Raw genomic sequence first — 23,899 nt, 5'->3', positions numbered from 1 at the left:
TGCACGCATATCGCGCTGTCGTGTCATATTAGAAAAAATAAACCCAAATTAAAATTTTTAAACTTCCCATATAATTCAGCTCAATACTAACTTAAAAACAATATGACTTTCATGATATATATATATATATATATATATATATATATATATATATATATATATATATGAGTGTGTGTGTGTGACAAGTGGGCAAAGGAGTTTTGAAAATGGAGGCTAAAGCAGCTAAACATGCATGCATGGTAAAGGAAAGAGCCGCCGGGTTTTGAAAGTTTTTGTCCGGCATGCAACTAGATGAGGTGCCTTTTTGTGGTGAATTTCTTCCAACTTGGGAGGTAAAATAATTGAAGTGATTCGGCCGATCGAGTTCTCTAGACTTTTTGAAAAGTCTGCCTAATAAACACATATATCCCACCCATTATCTTCAAGTCTAGTAGTTTGTAACTTTGTTTTGCTTTTTTCAACTCAAATATCTTATCAAAGCTTAATCATGATAATGAAGTAAACAAAAAACTATATATATATATTATTAAAAATAAATACTAAATTGGTAATATTTCGATATTTTGCAAGTATTTGTAAAAATAATGAAGGAAACTAGAAAGCACCTCTACATTATCTCTTAATAATTGGGAGGCTTATTTATCCATCACTTTACTTAGGCTGCATTTAGATGTTAAATTGAGTTGAATTGAGTTGAGATTATAAAATATTGTTAGAATATTTTTTTTAATATTATTATTATTTTGATATTTGAAAAAATTAAATTATTTATTATATTTTATATTAGAATTTAAAAAAATTATAATAATGAGTTGAGTTGAGTTGAGATGAGTGCGTTAATCAAACGTATTCATTTGTCCTTACCTTTAAAATATCAGTATGAAATATCCAATACAGTTGTTTTTCATATGACTAGTATTACACGTATTGAGGGTGTAGTCGGAAGATGAGTTTCGAGAAGGCCAAATCTTCTTTTTTTTCTTAAATTCTTTTATAACTTTAAATATTTTAAAAAAATCACAATATTATTAAAAAATATATCATTAATCACTAAATAATAATAATAAAAAAAGATGTCCGGATCCAACTCTAGATGGCTCTATCATTTTCCTTTTCATATATTATTTACAAAAAAAAAAAAAATCCCAAACCCTTTCCACACCATTCTCGATTCTCTTTCTTACAGATTTGTCCTTGAGTGATTCATTTTTGTTTTATACAATATATTGTAATTTACCGTACGTGAACTTCAGCTCCCTCGACCTTTCTTGTGTAAGACCATAAAAATAGCTCAATCATTTTTCAAGAAAAGATTGAAACTATGCTCAACATGATGATTGATTGAATAGTTGACCTAACCAGTTGCTGTTTGAGGAAATTCTCAATTTTAATTGGTGTTTCTTCTTTCACGAAAACAAAACATATTCGATAATTTACTAAATTTCGAATAGTTGCAAACCCAAATTCAAGTTGATTGTGTTTGACCTCTTTTTCATAGAAAAACGATCAAAACCGCGGTTTCTAATAATTATGACCCTTGCAATACAATATGATGAAAGAAACTCTCATATAAATATTTGATATATTTATCTTGGAATGACACCAATATTGACAATGAATTCAATATTAGCTCTCAGGTTTTATAACTTAGAATCTAACATGGATAGACTTTTCTCTCAAATCAAGTCATTGCGTATTCAGCTAAACATTTATAATTACCTTCTTTTATAAACTCAAGTATAACATTAATAAATTCTTTAAAAACATAATAGGAAATAGTTTTTTTTTTTTTTTTAAATATGACTGTTAAAAAAAATGTATGTTCACATATATTATCAATATTGATGATGATTAAAATTTTGAAAATATCGCCGTTAGGAATGTTGAAAATAAAAACGTATGTTTTGCAAATACAGTCATCGACAATAAATTAAATTATGAAAATATTACAGTTAAAACTAACGTATATTCACAAAATACTATCATTAATAAGGATAATTCTATGCATCACACTATCATCTTTAGTACATTTATCAGCATTGAATGATCCCTTATTAAATGATTATTTATCATTTAATTGTGATAAATGTGTCATATCTTATATAATAGGATGAAAGTGAGATGAGAGTGTAGCATTACTCCATTAATAATAATTAAAATTTAAAAAATATCACCATTAAGAATATTGTTGAAAATAAAGACGTATATTTGCAAATCTGGTCATTAACAATAATTTAAATTTTGTAAATATTGCAGATAGGGATGCGGGAATACTTAAAAATACAATGTCTGAACATTATGTAATTTGAAACCAATTATAGCTGAAGGTATGGCTTTAAGAAAGACAATAGAAATATGTGCTGATTTGGGTCATGCTAGAGTAGAATTTGAGGGAGACTCTTAGCTTATAGTAATATCAACAAATAGTAAAAAAAATGTCACACATATTATGGGTCCTTGATACATGATATTTAGTTAATGACGAAGGAATGGCCTAGATGGAAGGTTGTTATATTCAGCTCCAGAAAAACAAATGAAGTGGCTCATCTATCGGCAAAGCTGACTCTTGTGCAAACAAATGAAAGAATTTGGTTAGAAGAGGGGCATATGCAAATTATGTATACTGTCAGAAGGAACATATATATTTTTTTTTTTATGTCGACCTCTCAAAGACAAGATCTTTTAAAGCTATCCCTACAGAATAAATCACAATCCCGTGTACCATACTTTTGAAAGTTTTTCTATGTAGAACTGATTAAATCGCTAACTTTTCATCAGTAAATGTGATCCCTAAAGATTGTTTGCACTCAAGAGGATCTGAATCTTGAACTTGAAAAGAGTATACCCATAAGTCCAAGATCTTTACCACTTGAACCAACCTATAAGGGTTTATTGTCAAGAAGGAACATATTTGTAATGCCTGAATAGTTGGTTTGTTTTCGCAATATACTGATGGTTTTTATCAAAAAAAAAAAGTGTAGTGGTAATATGAGCATTTAAAAACTCTAAAAAAAATGACTTTTATAAGGTGTAAATACTTTATCTTCATATCCAAGAATCTACTGGAAAGTAGAAACACAACTGATCCAATGGAAATTGATTTTATTTAAAAAAATGATATTTATAGTTTATGTAATTATTTAAAAGAAATAAAAAATTTATAATAATAAACATAACTCTTTTTCACATCTTTACGTAACATTACGCTTTTCCTTTAATTGGCTGAAAAGAAAAACTCCCATATTCGTTTGTTTCTTGTTATTTTTTTTAAGCCAGACCAAGAGCTAAACAACAAACTGGGATCATTTTCGAACCATTCCACTACAATAATATATCAGAGTTTGTACTCTTAACAACGACGTCCATCTTTGCTCTTTAAAAAAAAAAAAAAAAAGAGGCCATTTTTAGCTAAAATATAAGAACGGGTACTGTCCAACATCTCAACAAAAACCAGGACGACGATGTCACGAGAAGAATTCTTGCTTAAGCTTTCATCACTTTGGCTTTCTTTTTCTCTTTTACCCTAAGCAGAAAAAGAAGAAGAAGAGACAAACCAAAGTACAATCACTATATCTAAGCGAAAGCAGCATGTAGAAATGTAAAGTTTGGAACTCAGAAGAGTCTTGGGATAAAGCAATTAAATCACAAAGAGGCCCCCATCTCTATCATCTTTCTGCGGTCTGCTGCTGCACTGAAAAGAGACTGCAAGCATATCCCTAGCAAAGCCACGTTCTCTCATGCCAACACTTTCTCCGAATCAAGAAGCTGGAGACGTGAGGAGAAATCAATCGTATCAGCAGAGCATTATCTTCAAGCAGTAGTGCAGCAGAAGCGGCAGCAAGCAGAGCGTTGCAGACATGCTCAGTCTTACACTCCAACACAACCCTTTAATCCAACCCCCACAAGACCAGACAGCATCCACAGATGTAATTAAGAATCTAACATGTGAATGCGAGAAGAAAGACGTTTAGAGAGAGAGAGAGAGAGAGAGAGAGAGGTGTGAATGCCAGAAGAGATGGTTGATTTTGACCTATGACAGCCATCCCCACCTTCGAAAAAAGATAAGACCAGTCCATGAGTTTTCTTTTCAAAGATGTAAATTTAAAAACATTTACTCCTTTCCCGAAACAGAAATACACCAAACTAAAACTGCCCCTCCTTCGTTCTCTTCAAACTAAACGCTACAATATAACATTAAACATCATAATTAAACAAAAGTTGATCTAAGGCCACAAACCATAATAACAAGTTATCAGAACAAGAAAATAAACAATACGTCCCCTAAATCGATAGACTCAGATTAACAAAAAAATACAGCACCAGATTAAATTCTTCATAGAACAGATTAGTAAGGCGGTGGCGGAGGTGGTGGCTGTCTAGCAGTGGGAGCCCAGATGACGTCGGATTGCAAGTGACCGCTGTACATAGGCATCCCACACGACTCCCCCGGCGCGTGACCACTGTCTCCACCACCGGACATCGGCGGTGAGTGCCCATCGCCACCGCCTCCTGACACTGAGTTTCGGACTTCGTCCTCAGCCGGAAGCCGGTGGTACGAAGGACTGTTGAACGACGCGGCGATGACGAAGACGGTGCCTGCTGCGACTAAGGACCCGGCCACCAGTCCGCCAACGACCTGGCCCTGCGGACCCGCCAGCGAGATGGTAAAGCCGTTAGGGACCGGAAGTGACGTCGTACCGTGTAGGAACGTGGCGGAGATTGAGAGGATGTCGAAGCGACCGTGGAAGGTCACGGTCGCTCCGGGGGTCGCTGAGGGCTGACGCAAGGTAACGTTAGCAACCGTTCCGGACCCAGTGAGGACGCAGAGCCCCATGTTCTTGCGGCGACAAAAGCGGGATATGGCTTCGACGACGTCGTTTCCGCCCGGGACTTCGAGAATGTAGGGCGTCATGGCAGGATCAGGCTCGCGCGTAATGAATACTGGAGGCTTAGGCCTGTTTTTGGAGCCCGGTGGGCGGCCCCTAGGCCGCCTGACCACTTCTATGGTGGCTCCGTCGCCGGAATTGTGTTCAGAGGAAGTTTTTGGCTTTTGGGCATGAACTTGAGCTTGTTGATGAGTGGGGGTAGTAGTGGCGGTAGGGCCACCGCTGCTGCGGCTTTCGTCGTCTTCGGAGGTCTGTTGTTGGCATTCGGCGGTGGCGGAGACTTGATGGAAGGGATGGGAAAATGGGTGGATGTGCTGTTGCTGTTGTTGCTGCTGTTGCTGCTGATGGTGAGGGTGAGCATGTGGATGTGGGTTTTGGTGTTGGTGGTGAAGTTTTGCGAACATCATGTTGGGAGCTTCACTCTTCGGCTCTACATATTCACCTTTCATACTGCGAGTTTCCCCCTGCTGCTCCTTTGTATATTTTCTTTATCTGAGCTAGAGCTCTATGATTGGCAGGATATTCGTTGGTCAGTAATAAAATAAGGAAAACAAGTAGCTAGTTGGACTTTGGAGCAGAGATAGAGAGAGAGAGAGAGAGAGGGGGAGATGGGCTAGTTCGAGAGAGCAAAGAAGATGGTAGAGGGTTTGGATTTGTTTATAATAAATGGGGGATGAGAGAGCATTTTATGAGGAGAGAGAAAGCTTGTGAGAGAGAGAGAGAGGGGGGTGGGTGAGCTTCGAAACCAAGTAAAGACTAATTGCGCCGCTGGTTGGAGGTAAAAGAAGGGTCCACACACGTGACACATCACACACGATACAGAATACTCACAGACAGAGAGAGAGATGTCAATGAAGGTGAGGAAATTGGGTAAGGGTTAGCTCCACCTTACTGCAACACCGCCTTTGTTTACGGTTTCTTCAGAGAGAGAGAGAGAGATTAGAGGGAGAGGGACAGATGGAGAGCAGGGTATGAGCGTGAGGGCCTCCCCGACCGAATGGATTGAAAATGACTCCCTTGATGTTCTGTTTTGGGGTCAAGGGGGATGCCTTTTGTGGCTGCTGTTTCTCCCCGTCATTAACAAGCTTCATCTCTCTCTCTACTCTCTAGTGGGCTGCCTCGATAGATTTCAAAGCATTTAGCTCACTTACTTTGACAAGAAGGTACATAACACTCGGCTAAATTTTGGTTTTGGAAGGATGACTTTTTTTCCCAAGCCCCCCGGGATGCATTTTGGGTTCAAAAAACTTCAAACTTTGTAATCATTTAGCTTGCGTAGGTAACACATTTTGATTTGTGCTTATAAGGTCAGAAAGATTGGTGTACTTTTACCTATTCTACACCAATCAAAATGTTTAAAGTGAATATCAAAGTGGACCCCTCCAACGCATCTTATAAATGGCACATAATTAGGGGGTATTCATTTCGTATAATTACTCCCATTGTCATTTTCCTAGTATTCCTTACACTTCTTTTCTAAGCAATTCTTCAAAAGAAAAAACCACCTCTTACAAATAAAACATCTATCTATAACGATTTGAATAGCTAAAGACCTGTTATCTGATTGTATAACCTCATATAACGATTTGAATTTATACATTCAGATTTTTATTTTTATTTTTTTCATTTTAAAAAAAAAAAATGAAGAAGAAGAAGACAGCTATATAAATAATACTTCGCGTTAGAGCTGATCTGAAATTAAGAAATCGTGTCTTTTCGTAGGAGTAAAACTTACAACAATCTAGAAAAAGTGTTGCTATCATTATACATAAATTAATGCAAAATAATCAACTATCGTATTCGTATTTACAACTTCGATACACTTTTATCGCTGTATCAAGATTCGTAGAGATAACATAGTGGCAATAATCATATAGAAAATGCTTGAAGCATGAGAAGATTTAGATGGGGGGCGGTGCCTTGCGTTGTTTCTTCTTTTTTAGTAACGCTTTGCTCGCAAGCATGGGATTAATGGTTTTCACGTGGCATGGGAGCCGAAAGAGAAAACCCTTCTGCAAAATTAGAATTAGTTGGTACGAAGGGATCGGAGAAAACAAAAGGTTGTGAGCCAAAGTGTAACGTCAAACTTGAAGGACACTTCAGACTGATCATGTTGATATTACTTTATTATAAACAGTAAGAAATACTTCCATTTAAATCTTGAAGAGAAAAGCTCAGCTGACAGTGGGAATTGATGGACGGAAGCAGCAGCTTGTAAAGAAAATAAAGACACAAAAAGATTTCCAATCTCCTAGTGATAATCTGGCCTGTTATTACGTGGAATATTATATTTTTAACCATTATGAAACCTTTTTCACATGTTTTTCCAAATAATTCAGTGCTTTCTTTCCTTTTAAAACCAAAATAATATGAACCATGTGATCATCGTTGATTTGACAAATTGTTTGGTGCCCAGTCACACACTTTAGAATTGTTTTTTTTTTTCCACCCCATTTGCATATAAGAATCTAGAAGAAGTTCTATATATTAACTTGTACATAAAGAATTAAAGCAGAAGATCGTTACTACCAGTTTTAAGTGAATTGATGGAAAAACGAACGAAAGATATGGATGCAATGAGATTAATGTATTCTCGTGAGCTGTCTCTCTCCCTCTCCCCTAAAATTACTTGTAGGTAGGCTCCAAGTCCAAACACGTTTTGATATTTTTTAGTTGAACACTTGGCATTAGTCATAGTAAAAACTTCTCATAATGAGTTACAAAATATTAATGAATCATTGAGTTGTGTTTAGATAGAATGATAACAACAAATTAACAAAGAATGAAGTTGTTGGGAGATCTTCAAGGAGGGATAGCTTTGATGCTTAAGTTATTTAATGCATATGGAAGATCATCTACTCTTACATTATTACTGTTTGTTATGGACTTTTATTGCTGCGAGATCTCTTAGTTTGAGTCTTGATTAATCTCATTTGGGATGTCACATAGGTCTCGAATCCCGTTGCGTTGAATGTTCTACCAGGGTGAATTTAACCTTTGATTAAAATGTTGGGTGTCTTATGATTTGATCGAGCTCTCATCACATTCGTGAATGTTTTATATCCCCAGCACTGAGTTTCTTGACAAAGTTAAAAAAAAAACAAAAAAAAAAGGTTTGCTTAGTAGATGCCAAATAGGGTTATGTATTTATGAAAGAATAATGCTATTATACTATCCTATGTTGTCCTCTCATTTTGACTATTTATGTATTTAATTTTTTTTTTAAAAAAATTCTTTTACTTACTAATTAAGAAAGTAACTATTAGGGTATTTGTATTTTTTTTATATTTAAAAAATGTTTAAAAATATTAAAATAATATGAATAAGAAAAATAGAAAAAACGGAATTTTGCCTAGGAGGCAAGTCCAATAGTCACTGACTCACTGCTGGGCGGCACCGGCCTAGTAGCACTCTTCTGAAAGAATAATGATACTATGCTGTCCTATTTTACCCCTCATTTTGACCGCTCATACATTTAAATTTTTTTTTTTACATTTTTTCTTTTACTTATTGATTAAATAAGTAATTATTCGTGTATTAGTTTTTTTTTATATTTTTTAAAAAGTTTAAAAATATTATAAATAATATGAATAAAAAAAGAAAAAATTAAAAAAAATTTACCTAGGGGGCACCCTAGCAGAACTCTTTCTAAAAGGGAAAAACTTGGAGTTGGATGGGTTTAAAATCAATTTTCGCACCAACCATGCTAATGTGCCACGTAGGCATTCTAGAAAAATACGATATGAATCCGCGTCCATCCGATCCCCTACTGTTTTCTCCGAATCTCTCTCCCTTCCCCATCATCTACACTCAAGTCCAAAAGAGAAAATCTTCTCTCTCCATCTCCCGCCTAATCCCACTATAACAAACAAAAGGAACGTCATCCCTGCCCCCACCACGACTCACGCTGGACGCAAGCAAACTTAGGTATTTTCTTTTCTACATCTTCTTCTCTGTATTTTTTTGAGATTAGGGTTTTCTTGACTGGATACCAAATTTTTAGTCTTTCATTGTCTAGTTTAGTACATGTATCTAGTCCATATGTATTTATGATAATTTGCTATGTTGTTGCTTGACCCAGACTTCTAATCAGTGTGGGTCTTTCGAATTAAAAGAATCAGTATATTTAAACAAATTTTAAAACACATAATAATTTTTAATTTTTTGGATTTAAAATATTTTTCGAATGAAGTTGAAAACTTAAAGAAAATATATATTAAAAAACATTGAAAAAATATGGAGCCCAAACCTAAACTTTGATTTTAGGTAGCCACATCAGAAACTGTTTGAGATAGACTTTCAGAGGAAATGTCCACCCTTGCTTGAAGGCTAGTGAAAGTAGTTTCACCTCGTTGAAAAAACATGCTTGGATTGAACATTCACAAATGAGGTTAAAATCTTTGAGTTTCTAATAGTGAAGCCTTCACCTAACACAAGATTCTTGTTTAAAATAACTTATTTACTCTAAGCATTCCTATGAACTTGGGCCATGCCGACTTTTATATTATGAATAAAATATTTTACTTATAAAAAAAACAGTTTGGGGGTTGTATATTCAGTTTGTAAGTGGTGAAGAAAATATCAAATAAGAAATTGATAGATTTATTTCATACTTTGAACACTTAGTTCGAGTCTTGATTAATCTCTTTTAGAATGTCACATAGGTCTAGAATCTCCCTGCGTTGAATATTCTACCAAGATGAATTTAATCTTTGATTAAAATGTTGGGTATCTTATGATTTGACCGAGCTCTCATCACATTCATGAATGTTTTATATCCCCAACAGTGAGTTTTTTGACAAAGTAACAAAGATAAAATAAAATAAAATAAAAAAAAGGTTTGCTTGGTAGATGCCAAGTAGGGTTATGTATTTCTCAAAGAACAATGCTATTATGGTGTCTTACGTTGTTCTTTTATTTTGATCGCTCATGTATTTAATTTTTTTTTAAAATTTTTTTTATTTACTGATTAAGAAAGTGACTATTAGTATATTTGTATTTTTTTATATTTTAAAAATATTAAAAAAACATGAATAAAAAAAATAGAAAAAGTTAAAAAATGGCCCAGCGGTCACTGCTGGGTGGCACCGGCCTAGCAGCACTTTTCTGAAAGAATAATGCTACCATGCCGCCCTATTTTACGATTTTACCCCTCATTTTGACCGCTCATGTAATTATTTATTTTTTATATTTTTTCTTTTACTTACTGGAAGTGACTATTAGTGTATTAGTATTTTTTTAAAATATTTAAAAATAATAAAAAATATGAATTAAAAAATAAAATGTTGCCTAACGGGCACGCCCTGGGTGGCCCCTAGCAAAACTCTTTCTAAAAAGGATTGGTTGGGGTTAGAAAAGGTTGAAGAATTCTTCAAACAGAACGAATCACTTTGTGGGATTTTAACGTGGCCAAGGGTCCTTTCAGATGGAAAGGCAAAAGTAAAATTTTAGCCATTGCTTTTCTATTATTGGCAACTGTTACAAGGGAATTTAACAGTCCCACTTCAACTCTAATTTCTTCCGCAAATTTGTGCTACCTTTCGTTGCATTGGGTCCGTGATTTTCGTCCTTCAAAAACATCAATTTGCCGAAAATGAAAATGGAATCCGATTCAGTGATCCAGAGAAATTATATGAATATTCAAAAAGTTAAGGCACCAAGAAAATATATATATATATATATATATATATATAAAGGTAATGCTAGTGGGTCGTCCAGCTCTTACCTCTAAGCATGATTGGTAGTTTATTTTTTTTATAAAAGAATTATTTTTTAACAATTTTTTAAAACACAAATTTAATAACTTTATTAAATATTTAAATAAAATAAAAAATACTAATGATAATTTTGAGCAATATATTTAAGAGAACTAATTAGCATTTTCTTATATATAATCTCGATAAAGAATCCATCGCTATCTCGGCTATACCACTAGAGGTTTCGAGAAATCAAAATATGATAGCTATTGAAAGAAATTATAGATGTCAAAAGACAAATTAAAATGACTAGGAAGTTGAAATAGCAAATGTTGAGGAGTTGGTTTTTTTCTTCTTGTGGGTCGATAGGGTAACCTTTATTTTTTTCCTCGAGCTATTTGGGGACTCTACGAATGTGAATGTCGTGTGTAAATGGATCATTTGGTTTAAAATGACACGTATAATGTGAATATAGGAAGTTTCTTCCCCTAAGCTATCCTAATCTATAGAGTAGTTTGTATCTATGATGTTATGTTTAGAGATGTTAAGAAAAGTTTTTATCTCATATCATCTATCTCATTTCGTCTCTTTCTATTTTTACATATCATTTAAAGTGTTTATTTTAACTTTTTTAAATTGATCATTACAATTTTTTTAAATTTTTAAATAAAAAATAAAAAATAATTTAACATTTTTAAATTTTAAAATAAAAATTATATTAAAAAATTATATTCAAATAATATTTTAATTTTATAATATTTTTTATTTAAAATTTTCTTTTTTATTTTCTAAAACTTAATAAATACTTAATTCAAAATATCTCATTATTAATCACAAACTATTTTATTACTATTTACAAAATTCTCTTATCATAAGCAATGGACAAGACATCCATCATCCCCTTGTATGAGAAGTAAAGAATCTATCATACTTGATACAATTGACGTGATGTTGGGGTCTATTTTGTTTGTTGTTTTTCTTTGCCCCCAACCAGGCCAAAAATACTGGCATGGTCGTGTACAAAATTTGTTTGTATTACCTATCAAATAAATAAATTGTTTGTTCATAAAAGAACTAATACATCATCACATAGTTCGATCATGATCCATTGAAATTGTTTGTTCATAAAAGCCCCCTCAAAGTTTGAAATTTTGTGTGCCACCGAGTGGCCATGACCCAGTATCAGACACCCAAAAAAAAAATAAATAAATAAATAAAAGGGGGCAAGGCACCAATCATTTTATTTTCTTGACATTTGGTTAGTTTATAATATCCATGGTGGACCAAAAAATTCAAGCTTTTATGGCTTATCATGTTGGTGCTGTTTCTTCTTTCAATTAGGGAAAAAAAAATAGTTTATTTATTGGGAGGGTGGAATTCATAAACATTAGAGAGATTCTTCCATCTTTGGCACAAAAATAGAAAAAGAGTAACATTGCAATCATTTTGGTGATTATTGCTCCATTCTACGTAAATGCTCAACGGTGAAACACAAGTAAATGATCTAATTTTGAAATGCTCAGAAATGTTCTAAATGCTAACTTCTTATGTTTTTAGTTCTCAGAGGCCACCCCAAACAACAGATATTTTATTTTTATATATTCGAAGCCAGTCAACTATGAAACGAAGTAGATTAACTCACGAGCGAGCTTTAGTATGAAGATGGGTATATATTACACATCTTTTTGATAAGGTAAACAATAGTACAAGACAAACCCGAAGTATTTCAACAAACACAAAGAAAGTTACACAAACGAATCGACCGAATGGATGCCATAACCCGAGATGTATAGTATATGATGTGATTTTGAGTGCTAAGCATGGAAACTTAAGGTGTAGTAGTTGAGTGGGGTATGTCCTTTGGGAAGCTTGGGATGGTAGGCAATGTCGGCTTTGGCAGATCTGGGAGATGGGGCAGAGTTGGCAATTCGGGCAGTTTTGGCAGCTCCGGCTTTGGCAAAGTAGGCAATTCGGGCTTTGCCACGTGGGGCACACTTGGAAACTCTGGCTTTGGTACACTTGGGAGGTGAGGAAGAGGAGGAAGTTCGACCTTAGGTAGTGGCAGTTCAGGTTTAGGCAAGTTTGGGACTTTAGGAAGAGGCAGTGCTTCTGGCTTCGGAAGCTCAGGAACCTCCGGCAGCACTGTGTCTACAAGAAGGCGTGCGGCCATAACCTCATTGCCGCTTATTAGCAGCATTACAAAGATCAGAATGCACATGTTCTTGAGACAGCTCATGTCTGGATAACTACACAGGATTGACAGTTTCAAATAAGGTTCAGCTTCTTCAAAGAAGTGCTTGCATGCCAAGGTTCACCTTAATGTTGTTTTATAGAGGAGATAAAGGGGTATAAGCAGGGCTGGCTTGTTGGCATGGCTGTCTTGTGTTGGTTGATCTGCTCATCTGTAAAACACATATAAAAATGTTTGGTAGAAGACCGTGCCACATATGAGCATCGGGGTCAACGGAAGTTCATCTGTCTTAGCTTAGTGTCTTTACAAGATAATTAGGCTGGCAGTAGATAAAGCCGTTGATTGAACCCTAGTCTCTGCATTGTTACAGCAACTTCTATGGCCAATGAAGGACTCAAATTCAACATATTTCATTGTATCTCATTTCATTTTTTATGAAAGGTTTGAGTTCAAATTACACCTAACATAAATTATATAACTCTTATCAACCCCTAGGAGTTTTAAGGTAATTCTTAACAAAAGATACCATGATATTCGAGAAACATGGTAGTCACGTGAGGTCTCATAATCCAGTGGTGTATTTGGCACAATATTTGGTCCTAAGCGAAGTTTAGTTTAACATTGTAAAACAGTTTAACGTTATGAATCTCCAGAAGAGCACTTCAAATGATACTACACCTTAACACGGCTACGTTCAGAGGCAAGGGTTCTTTTTTTTTTAATGAAAGCAATTACCACCAAGATCAAATGCAACAACCAATACAACTTCATCAAATAATTCAACTAGAATGATAAGTTGGAAAAAAATATCACCATAAAAGGAAAAAAAATAAAAAACAAAAAGGAAACCGCAGGCAAGGGAAAGCTTTAGCTCCATCATATACGGGCAACATAGGAATTGGCCTGAGTAACATATCTCACCCACCTATATGGATTGTAAGTTCCAGATTTCTTTGCTATCTGTAAGTATTTCACCTGCATGGAAGAATTAGAAACATACCAGGTAATGAGCATCTACAAATGCACCCAAGGATATAGATGCTAGCTTACTTAACCACAAAACATATCTCCTGTACAATAAAACTATTATCCAGTTTTCAAACAATAATTGCAGCGACATTTAATGGTGGTAGGGTATAAACCCTCCTTGCTCACCACATGCGCTTTGAAATGGGACCAAAACATTCATAAAATTAGACACTCTTGATAGTCACACAACTACTTAATCCCACGGGGAAAAAGAGGAGGGAGAGGGTTGGAGGAGTAGGGAGCCACTAAGATATGATAGCCATAAAAAATGCCAGTGTTCGTCATATGATGTGAAACCAGTTCGGATCAAGTTTGTAATCATCACAAGGATCCTTCTGATCCACAGAATGCATGCTCTGAAAGAGCAAGCAGGATCACAGTACACAAATATAACGGCAAAGGATTCAATGGCACCTTCAAACTAATGACAGTAGAACAACACAAGCAATCTTGCTGCACACAACCCACTCAAGGAGTTCAATATGCAGGTGCAAAGACGTTATACTAATAGCAGTGAGTATTATATAGTCAACATAGAAAGTCCAATAAGCTTACCTGAAGCCTTGAAGCATTGTACATTGGTATTGTGAAAGTCATGCTAACGGGACCGGATTCTTTCGTGATATTTCCTATTGTAAGCAGTAAATGTAATAAACATGGAAATAAGTTATTAAAATTGATTTAATAAGAAATTATATCATAAAAAATAAAGTAACCGGGGCCATAAACTAAGATATTTAAATTAAGACTAATTATGTTTGTAAATCATACCATGTGATTCCTGAGAAAATGTTAGCTTTGCACGCAGAGTATGTTCAGATCCACCAACAATCTGCTGCGTATTGCACTTATTAGCAAATTTGTTTGCACAAGGAAGCATAACGTTTCATTAAAATGGAGAAAGTGAACTACTATTAAATTTAATAGAAAGAACTGATAAGAAAGTATTGCCTTCTTTAAACCCCATTCAAGTCTCTTATTTGCTTCCTTGAAATCCATTGTTTGTCCAACTGCTCCAGGTTCCAACTCAAAACTAGCCCTGAAACAACATCAATTGAGAATTTAATCAGTACCCATATAACACCATAATACAATGTCTTCTGCCCAACCAATGTGGTTTGTATTGACTCTTGATGTAGAAAACGATGAACCACCATCTCAAAACTATGACATTCTCTAAACTTCTTCAAACACCAAAAATAAAAGTTTGCCTTAATCCCCCCTCGCCCCGGTGCCTCTTTTTCCTCGGATATGCAACCAAGTGAGCAATTAGATTGGTCTGCCTCTCTTATATAGCTTTCATCAGTGCTAAAGTATTTGGCAGAAATACTGTAGCAATTTCTATTTCCTGCACAGCCTGTCCAAAAAATTCTAGATATTCTCTTTCTCTGTGGAACAGAGACCAGAGACTAAGCTATTAAAGCATCCTTAATCGATCCATAGAGAGTTTGCATGTCTTTTTTTTTTTTTTTTTAAATTATTGTACGTGTGCTTCTATTCTGCAATCCACAAACCGTACATGGTCAATACACAGATCACGCAAGAAAAATTATAAAATGAGTTACTACAAAATTGGTACCAGAAGCATCAAATACAATCAAATAGTTTTGTTTACTCCATCTAGCCAACAATTGCAAGCTATTATATATGTCAAAAAAGATGTTGTCCATTTACCTTAACAAATGATAGAGAGATGATTCCATACCTGGAAGTATATTTTGGTAGTGGCATCAGAACCATTATCGTGTTTGCAGTGATGCTTGAGGAGAACTCAGCACGTACTTTAATAATCACTTCAGCCTAAAATTACAATTTTAAAACTTTGTTTCAGACCAGCATTGTAGGGAGAAAATAAGTGAGGGTAAGAAATTAGTAACAGCATTTTCTAGGTAACGATTTGATATAACTGGACGTACTGTTTTCATATTAGTCAATCACTAGTAATAAAACTCATAAAAAGACAGGAGGGATATAATGGTCACTGTGACATAACAAAAGCATCCAGTTTGATGACATACAAATAGTTCTTTCAACATTTTCAATGATACTCATAATAATCAAGAACAATACTAACCTTGAGGGCTCCTGCTTCTTCAATCAAAGTGTTAATACGAAAAGGAGGCGTGAACTCCTGAGTCATGCGGTAGTTCATCACAGTAAATTCACCATCTGGTGGTACCTAATAGATTAGCATCATGAACCACAAGTTTAGACAGTGTTAACATGTATATTTAACCAATAAACATCTACAAGCTAAATATCTTAAATTTACTCACCAGGCTCAAAGTTTTATCTGTGTCGAAACTATCTAGATGTACCGATTCATGGAAATTACAATCATCCAATATCACTGCTCCAGACCCAGACGAACTCCGGTAATCTATAACAGGAACCAGTTAAACGGAATACAATAGAGAAAATTAGAAGTAAAAAGTATGACAAGAATCCCGAAGAACATTTTTAAAAACATAAATTCATTTTTAAGCCCCATGGTGGGCGTGCAAACATATTTAAAAAACATAGTTCGCCAAGGAGAACACAGCAAGCATGCATGCATTGGCGCGCATGCAAACAAAAACATTATACCTAAAAAATAATTATTTATTTTTTGATAAGTAAACTAGAAGGAAATAAAAAATAATTATTTATTAATCAAAAGTTACCTGAGCTACAAGGAATATGGCATTTTAACTTGATAATTTTATTTGTCCACACATATGAACAACTTGAGAGCATCACAAGCATGAAGGTCGGTCAATTTTTTTAACATTTTTTAATAAATATAGAGCTGTATGTAACAGGTGGCACCAAGAGATATACCATATGTTGGTCTCCCATCTTTTCCAATGCCCAGGTCATCATTGAGAGCTACGCGGATTTCTGGATTTCCAGTGAGATAGCTCTTCATTTGAATGGTCCCATCTATCTCAGAAGTCAGTATATAACCCTGTTTAAATGACTTTAAATTGATTAGCAATCGCGCAAGTGGTGGAAAATGTAGATTATCAGAAATTTTGTGTACAGCAAAGAAATATTTAAGAGGGAGATCAAGCTTTAGTTCAGATACACAAGAATACATCCAGCAAGTTGGTAAATAAAATCCGTGTGAAGTCACAGAACTGAAAGTGTGTGCTCACAACAAATAGCTAAGTTATTGTGAATTGTGAAGCAGATAGCCAACAGAGTTATGTTTGCATAGACAATAACTGGAAATGAAGCACACAATGCATGTTTGTAATGTGCATATTTCTTTAATGCAAAAATTTTAAATTGAGCCAAAATCCGTTTAATGAGTAACAGAATATATAATATAGTAAAATCGTGCAAGTACAGGGAAAAGAAATGGTTAAATGGAAGAAGAATAATATAAAGAAGATCGAAGATGCAATAATGCTGCTTACCCATGGAGAAAGTTGAAGTAACTGTAATGCAATTTAGAAATAGAGGAGGGGTGATATTTGAGAGACAGAGACAGAGACAGATGAGGTTTGCAGTTACTCCCTAAACGAGAGGGGTGCTTGGATTTGTTGAGGAGGGATAGATTGGAACTCCAGGAGTGTTTCTTTCCTGAATATTTGGGGTAGTGGTAGCCTGTTTGGTTGCAGTAGTGGTGGTAATTGAATTTCATGTTGAGTTAATTTATTCCAAACTTAGAATTTTTAGTAATCCATTGTACAAATTAGGGCATCTTGGGGAACCACTATTGAGAGACAGCTTTAACTGCTTTAACTCTAGTATGTTTAAATAACAAGTATTCATAAAGGGCAAATAACAAACACACCATGAGCATCTATAGGATCGAAATGGTCAATCATACGGGCCAAGCTCTTTGAATACATAAATAAAGTTTCTTGGAATTCAGTGGCACTTGTTTGGTGCTGCAGTGTTTTAAATGCTCACTTAAGAGTTAGTATCAGGTTTTAATATTGGGTCTACAGGAAGGGTTTAGTTTTTGTCTCATTGCGACTTTATTTTATATTATGATTTAAGTGCGAATAAACATTGCTAACTTCATTATCCATTCATAGGTCAATTATTTAAAATTTATACCATGTATGGCAAAACTGAGACTAGGGTAATCACAAATGCAGAGTCAGATCAAGACAGATGTACACACACTCGAGCTAAAGGTGATGCTGATTTTCTCAATTATATCGACAAAGATTTCCTCCCTCGTCCTACCCCCTGGCTCAGTTGCTACAACAGATTTTGTCACAGCTGTTCCTGGCATTCGTTTGCCCCCTTGCTGCACATGTCCAAATTTCAGTAATCAATTGGATGAGATGTACACGAAAACAATCAAAATGACACCACTTAAGCCTCTTTTGTTGGAGAATATTATTAGTCAGATGACATCATACCATAAAAATGGACGCAGGGCCAAGAGATTGTAAACGTGCAGCATCAATCACAATTGGCTCGTTAAATACATAAGACTTCAACATTTCAGTGGATGTTGTTTGTACATAACCAAAGTCCTAGAAGTAAAAGACAAGCAAACACATGTAAGCCAATATGTATCAGAAAGTGCTGTCAATCCCTAAAACAGTAATTTAGGAATGGCAATATCTATCCACTGTGGAATGGGAAACCTAATACTTTCTGAACAGAAAGAAAAACACACAGGTGTTCCACCAGAACTCAGGTCGAGATGAATCATTTTCTCACGATGACTACTTGAATAAGTCGCTATAAGAACCACTGCTTAAAACTATTAGGAATAACAATTATGTAAAAACATACAACTTCAAGTATAATTTAAATATCAAACGAAGCATTAGAAGTTACTGAACTTGTACACAAAGAGAAATAGATAACAGTACTTCAAAACTAAGCATAGTAGATGACAATTGACTAGCAAGATTAAGTCACCACATTGGTAGATCCACGAAAAAAATTTAAGGGCTTTGTATATACTTTCAATAAATATAAAGAACAAGAAATTAACACTGTAGGACGAGACGCTTACAATTACTTCATCAAGCAACTCATACACAAGCACAAAGTTTTTCCGCAATGAATCTTCATTAAGAATTCCAAGGTAGTCTTTAATGACACGAGCAATCCTTTGCAAAAGCTCCAAGACAAGAGAAGGTGACACGTTAACTCTTGTAGTTGCAACAAAAAACAATCCAACGACCTTCACATGAAAGTAGTTTACACCATCCAGATTCTATCAATGGAAAAGACACATGAAAAAGAAAAATCAGCACACTGCACCAGAGAACTTAAATAACCTGCAGATCATACAGATGAATATAATTGAAATAACCTGCAGATCATACAGAGAACATACAAGCAAATTTACCAAAATGATAACTTTGTAAGCAGCGTTTCATATTTAAGGAACTATTGCCAACACAATCATGATGAATATATATGCTATATGTTCTCTCCTGTAATTTGTTAAGTTCTTTCCAAAAAAAAGTTAGAAGTTAATCTTAATAATCTGACCCAATAATAGAACACAGACGACAAAAACCAACAAAAAAAGAGGAAAAAATAAATAGCTAAAGAAGCTTATGAACCTTAAATCTTAATTAATGCATTTGCATTCCCCTTTTTTTATCGGTGAATGATTGCATTCCCCCCTAAAATACCCCAAAACACATCATGCCATCCTCTCTAGACTCAAAACAAAAATGAGGTGGAAAGAAAGAGAGACAATTATCCTAGAGCTTCCAATGCAAAAATAAATATATACAGCTAAGTAAAGAAATTGTAAAGACTCTTCCACTTCGAATTAATTAACAGCTCAGCACCTAAGGAGTACATTGCCTGACATTCTTCAGTAAGATAACACCTACAAAGACAGGCGGTGCCTCCTCTTGCCCATCCTCTTTCCAAAACTTTACTTTCCGAAAAAATATCTCCGCACTTCCCTTTTGTACTTCACCGCGATCTGCAAGACAGAGATCACATATTCTTAAACTTTAGGTTTCATAATTAACAATACTTACATAAATAACAAAGTCTAATAAACTCTTCTCTTTCTCATCTCGGCATAGATCTACGAGATCGAAGCCGACTTGAGAGTCTTTTTCGTTTTGATTGGATCTGCGAGCTTAACTAAAAAGAAAAATAAAACTCAAATTAATCAGACATAACCGAAACAGCTATTGCTGATCAGCTCTTGTACTCGTGATGTACCAATATCTCTCATCTCATTGAGCAAGGATTGCACGACTCCCCAATGCCAATGAAGGTGTCCATTTTTTGTAGGAAAAATTCAGCAGAGTCTAAGGAGATACTTTCATTTATACATGTAAGATTAAGTTCGATGGAAATCCCAAGAACAAAGAAAAAAAATAATGCAGCGTAACCACAGAAAAGAAAATCAAATTGAGGAACTCATACGCAGAGAAAGAGAGAGGACTCACAGTCGCGGAAGACAATGTTGTCGCCACGCTGCGAGAGGACGAAGAACTGCGAGATCATGACGACTCAAACCGCTCGTTCCCTGTGTGAGAACTCGAGAGCCCCTATGTCGAGCCAAGCGGAGATAAAGATTGCTTTCGCTTTTGGTTATTTTTGTTCGCACGATCTCCCTGTATAGATTCGCAGTTCCTGAAATCTTATGATATTGCTCTCGCCTCCGCCTCTCGGCGTGTGCTCGTTTCTGATTATCTGGAACGCGTTTCTGATTATCTGGAACGACAACGTTTCATATTTGAGTTTTCTTTTTGAGTGATGCTAGAAAGAAGTTACTATAACAGTGCACACTTTGCACTCACTGTGTGGCTGCTTCTAATTGATTGTTTCCAACACTCACTTAGGAATATGTATGATCTAGATGATGCCACATTATGTGTGCAAAATGGATACTTCCAATAGTAACTTCTATCTATATTTATTCTTTCTTTTTTCTTTTTCTTTTCCTCAAAAATATGAATTTTGATTTTTCCGTTCTACTTTGAGAAAAGAAAAAGAAAACCTTACCATATAACAATAAATCACATCACGTTATGTAAAATTTGAGAAAGGGACACAAATTTAACATTTATTTTTTGAAATGGCAACATCGATAACCTATTAATTACAAAATACGTTGTAAAATAATTATATTACTTGATCTCTCGCTCATTGTAATGCTAAATCTTAAGATATAAATATAAATAATAAAATATATCTCTTATAGTTAGTTTAAACTTTCAAAATAATTGGTGATTTTATATAGAATATTTTTTCTCATCAATCACTCCACACTTTATGAAAAAAAAAATACGGTTAAGTGTGGGATATGAAGGTTAATAGTAACTCATATATAACAAAACATTTTTATATAATATCATAGCAAATGTCTTGAACTTAAACTCTACATTTTATCCTATTAGTTAAAAATTATAAGTAATGGATCATTTATTAATGAGAGTCTGTCCACATATGAAAATAAAAGTTAAAGACATAAATATAAATAATAAAATTTAAGAAGAGTTTTAACTTTTAAACAAGCGGTGATTTCGTACCATATAACAACCACGCAACAGGCCGTTGCGACAAACAGGTCAACACCAATACGCTTGAATCCTTGATGATCTTTTACAGATCATTATTTATCACTGTCCCTTTTTTTTTTTTAAAGAGTCAGGGCCCTATGTCAGAGTGACCCTTTCTCATCTTTATTAAAAAAAAAAGGTTTTGTCCAAACAGTCCAAACAGTCTTACTCTACAAAAAAAAAAAAGGTTTTGTCCAACCCTTTCTCATATAAGGAAGTTCCAAATAGTCAGTGCACAAAAGACCTCGAATTGTCCCCGTTCCAATTTCTGATCCAACAAATACCCAATTTCTATCGTTTGCCCCTCCTTGGCAAAGAAATCTGCTACTATATTCTCTTCTCGGTAGATATGACATATACTACAATTAATGGCGCAAAACAAAACTTTAATTTCTTCCCAGAAGTCCCACATATACTACAAATTATACACATTATTTCAGAACCAACCCATCCACCACAGAAGAATTCGATTCCACCATGAGGTCTCTGACTCCCAACTGTTGAGCCAATCAGAGTCCATCGAGTAGTGCACGTCCTTCTGCCACATTGTTAGTGACCACACCATAATTATGCATAAAACCAGCTATAGCACGTCCCCTTGAGTTCCGAATGATTCCACCCCAACCTGCAGTCTCAAGATTCCCCATAGAGCTACCATCTATATTGAGTTTATAGCTGCCCCTACTTGGTTTCGTCCAAGCCACTAATTTTGAAATTTACTTCACAATTGATGCCAGAGGACAATTTAACTCATGTAGAATTTTAACATCGTTGGATCGTAAGTATTTGAACTTTCAATCCCATGAAAAAATATCCAACAAAGCCCCCTTAATCCGTCTGATTGTCCCACGCCAATCTAAAGATCTCTCTTCTATTCTTACCTCGCACCTTGCGGTCCATAATGCCCAAGTAATTATCACTGGTAATAAACCACGACAAAGCCCAGTTTGAGAAAAACACGATCACGCATCCACTATAGATTGATCACCCCTTGCCATGAACAAACTTGAGGAAGCCGAATTCCCAATATTGCAGCAAACTAATCCCAAACTTTCTTCGTCAGCTCGCCTCCACATAACACATGGTCAATTGTTTCTTGCTGAGACATAACACAACAATTACATTTTGAGACCAAAGGTATACCAAACTTGGCAATCGACACATCAACAGGTAAGGCTTCCTTTCTCGCACGCCAACATACAAAGGACATTTTCTTGGGCACAGTTTTATGCCATAACCATTTGCATCACGAACAAATATTTCCATGACCTCAAATAAGTTACCAAGTAGACTTAGTCGAAAAAATGCCACATGGGTTCGATTGCCATATCTGAAGATCATCTCCAGTTCGTCGCATTCATTTGCCCAGTTACTATTTTTCCAATTAGCTCCGCATGAACCAGGGATTACAATCTATTAACGTTTCAGCCCGATGAAGTTAGAATCTCAGCCACTTGCATTCGTGGATCCCCCCCCACTACCTCGTGAGATTCAGCAATCGCTCCCTCCTCCAACCAATTATCAAACCAAAATTTAATCGCCCCGCGCCGAATCAATACTCTTGAATTTTTAACAACAATCTGCATCACTGACATAACTCCCTTTCAGAATCTAGAACCAACCAAACTGGACACAGAAGCTGGATGATTTTCTCCCACATATTTCGCCTTTAAAAACTTGGCCCAACAAGAATTTCTATCAAGCATTTTCCTAACAAATTTAATGAACAAAGAGGTTTGGACGTCATATAGCTCTCTTATGCCCAATACACCTTCCTCCACCGGAAGATATATATTTTTCCAAGCTAGCTACCCATTTCCTCTTCCGTCACTGTCCCCTCGATCTTCAATACTGCTCATGTTTTCGTTTCACTTCAAGAGTCCACTCCTCAAACTTACAATTCAGTATGTCAAAATATATATCCTCCATGAATAGAGATCAAATATTTCCTGGCTGATCTGATCTTCTATTGACGTGTACGTAAGTAAGTATATTAACGAACCAGCTTACTGATATATATATATATATATATATATATATATATATATATAGACATTGAACAACATGAATTAATTGGATGATCGAAGCTAGCCTTAACACACTCAGAAACCCTCACCAGTTTTATGATTCTTCTATATGAATTCGCTAGCTAGCTCACACCCATTATCTTCGCTGGGTTTAGAATTTCTGCATGCACTTCATTAGTAATAATATTCTGCCAAGTAGAATCTATCTGGTCATCAAAGTCTAGGGATCATGATCAGACTGCGTTGTTAAATGAAGTAAACCTTCTCACAGTACTATCGACTGCACTGCTGGTCAAAGCTAAAGTGGGCTGCATGCATGCATCAATGAGCACCCATTTCTTCAGAAAGCTTGTCAAGAAGATATCAGAAATGCATATAATATGGAATCATGCACTCGACCGAAACATTTTTCTCGGTCAATTTTTAAAACGTTAAAAGGATTCACTTTTTTCCTTGCAGGAGTGAAAAACAGTCTTCACTTCAAGAGTGTTTTACTACAAACTCAAGACCAGCATTAGACTGAGTACTATTAATTAAAGAACCTCTCTCGAAAGGAATAGGTCGTGAAACCAGA

General features: G+C 35.2%; 3 protein-coding genes across 4 annotated transcripts; all 3 read right to left on the bottom strand.

Annotated features, from left to right (window-relative positions):
* Window positions 1-4,057: 4,057 nt before the first annotated feature.
* On the bottom strand, window positions 4,058-6,081 carry LOC109013700 (AT-hook motif nuclear-localized protein 17-like). Its single transcript, XM_018995883.2, has one exon. The coding sequence runs from the start codon at window positions 5,333-5,335 to the stop codon at window positions 4,346-4,348; it is 990 nt and encodes a 329-aa protein (XP_018851428.1). The 5' UTR covers window positions 5,336-6,081; the 3' UTR covers window positions 4,058-4,345.
* A 6,046-nt stretch (window positions 6,082-12,127) lies between these two features.
* Window positions 12,128-12,918, bottom strand: LOC109013703 (protein PELPK1-like). Its single transcript, XM_018995885.2, has one exon. The coding sequence runs from the start codon at window positions 12,816-12,818 to the stop codon at window positions 12,411-12,413; it is 408 nt and encodes a 135-aa protein (XP_018851430.1). The 5' UTR covers window positions 12,819-12,918; the 3' UTR covers window positions 12,128-12,410.
* A 548-nt stretch (window positions 12,919-13,466) lies between these two features.
* Window positions 13,467-20,440, bottom strand: LOC109013702 (AP-4 complex subunit mu). Of its 2 annotated transcripts, none has more exons than XM_018995884.2 (13): window positions 20,183-20,440; window positions 19,610-19,704; window positions 18,772-18,975; window positions 18,164-18,280; window positions 17,920-18,048; window positions 16,623-16,749; window positions 16,079-16,182; window positions 15,877-15,981; window positions 15,508-15,602; window positions 14,754-14,841; window positions 14,574-14,634; window positions 14,358-14,431; window positions 13,467-13,748 (listed from the first exon to the last, which is right to left on the bottom strand). In XM_018995884.2, the coding sequence occupies exons 1-13, from the start codon at window positions 20,238-20,240 to the stop codon at window positions 13,650-13,652; spliced, it is 1,356 nt and encodes a 451-aa protein (XP_018851429.1). In that variant the 5' UTR covers window positions 20,241-20,440; the 3' UTR covers window positions 13,467-13,649. The 2 variants fall into 2 exon arrangements, with proteins under 2 accessions (XP_018851429.1, XP_035538641.1); XM_035682748.1 differs by having other exon boundaries at window positions 18,772-18,879; window positions 20,183-20,418.
* Between the last annotated feature and the right edge of the window lie 3,459 nt (window positions 20,441-23,899).

The sequence above is a fragment of the Juglans regia genome, chromosome 11 (genome assembly GCF_001411555.2).
Source record: "Juglans regia cultivar Chandler chromosome 11, Walnut 2.0, whole genome shotgun sequence".
NCBI lineage: Eukaryota > Viridiplantae > Streptophyta > Magnoliopsida > Fagales > Juglandaceae > Juglans > Juglans regia.
Note: the sequence above shows the minus strand (reverse complement) of the source record. Positions and strands in the feature narration are given on the sequence as shown.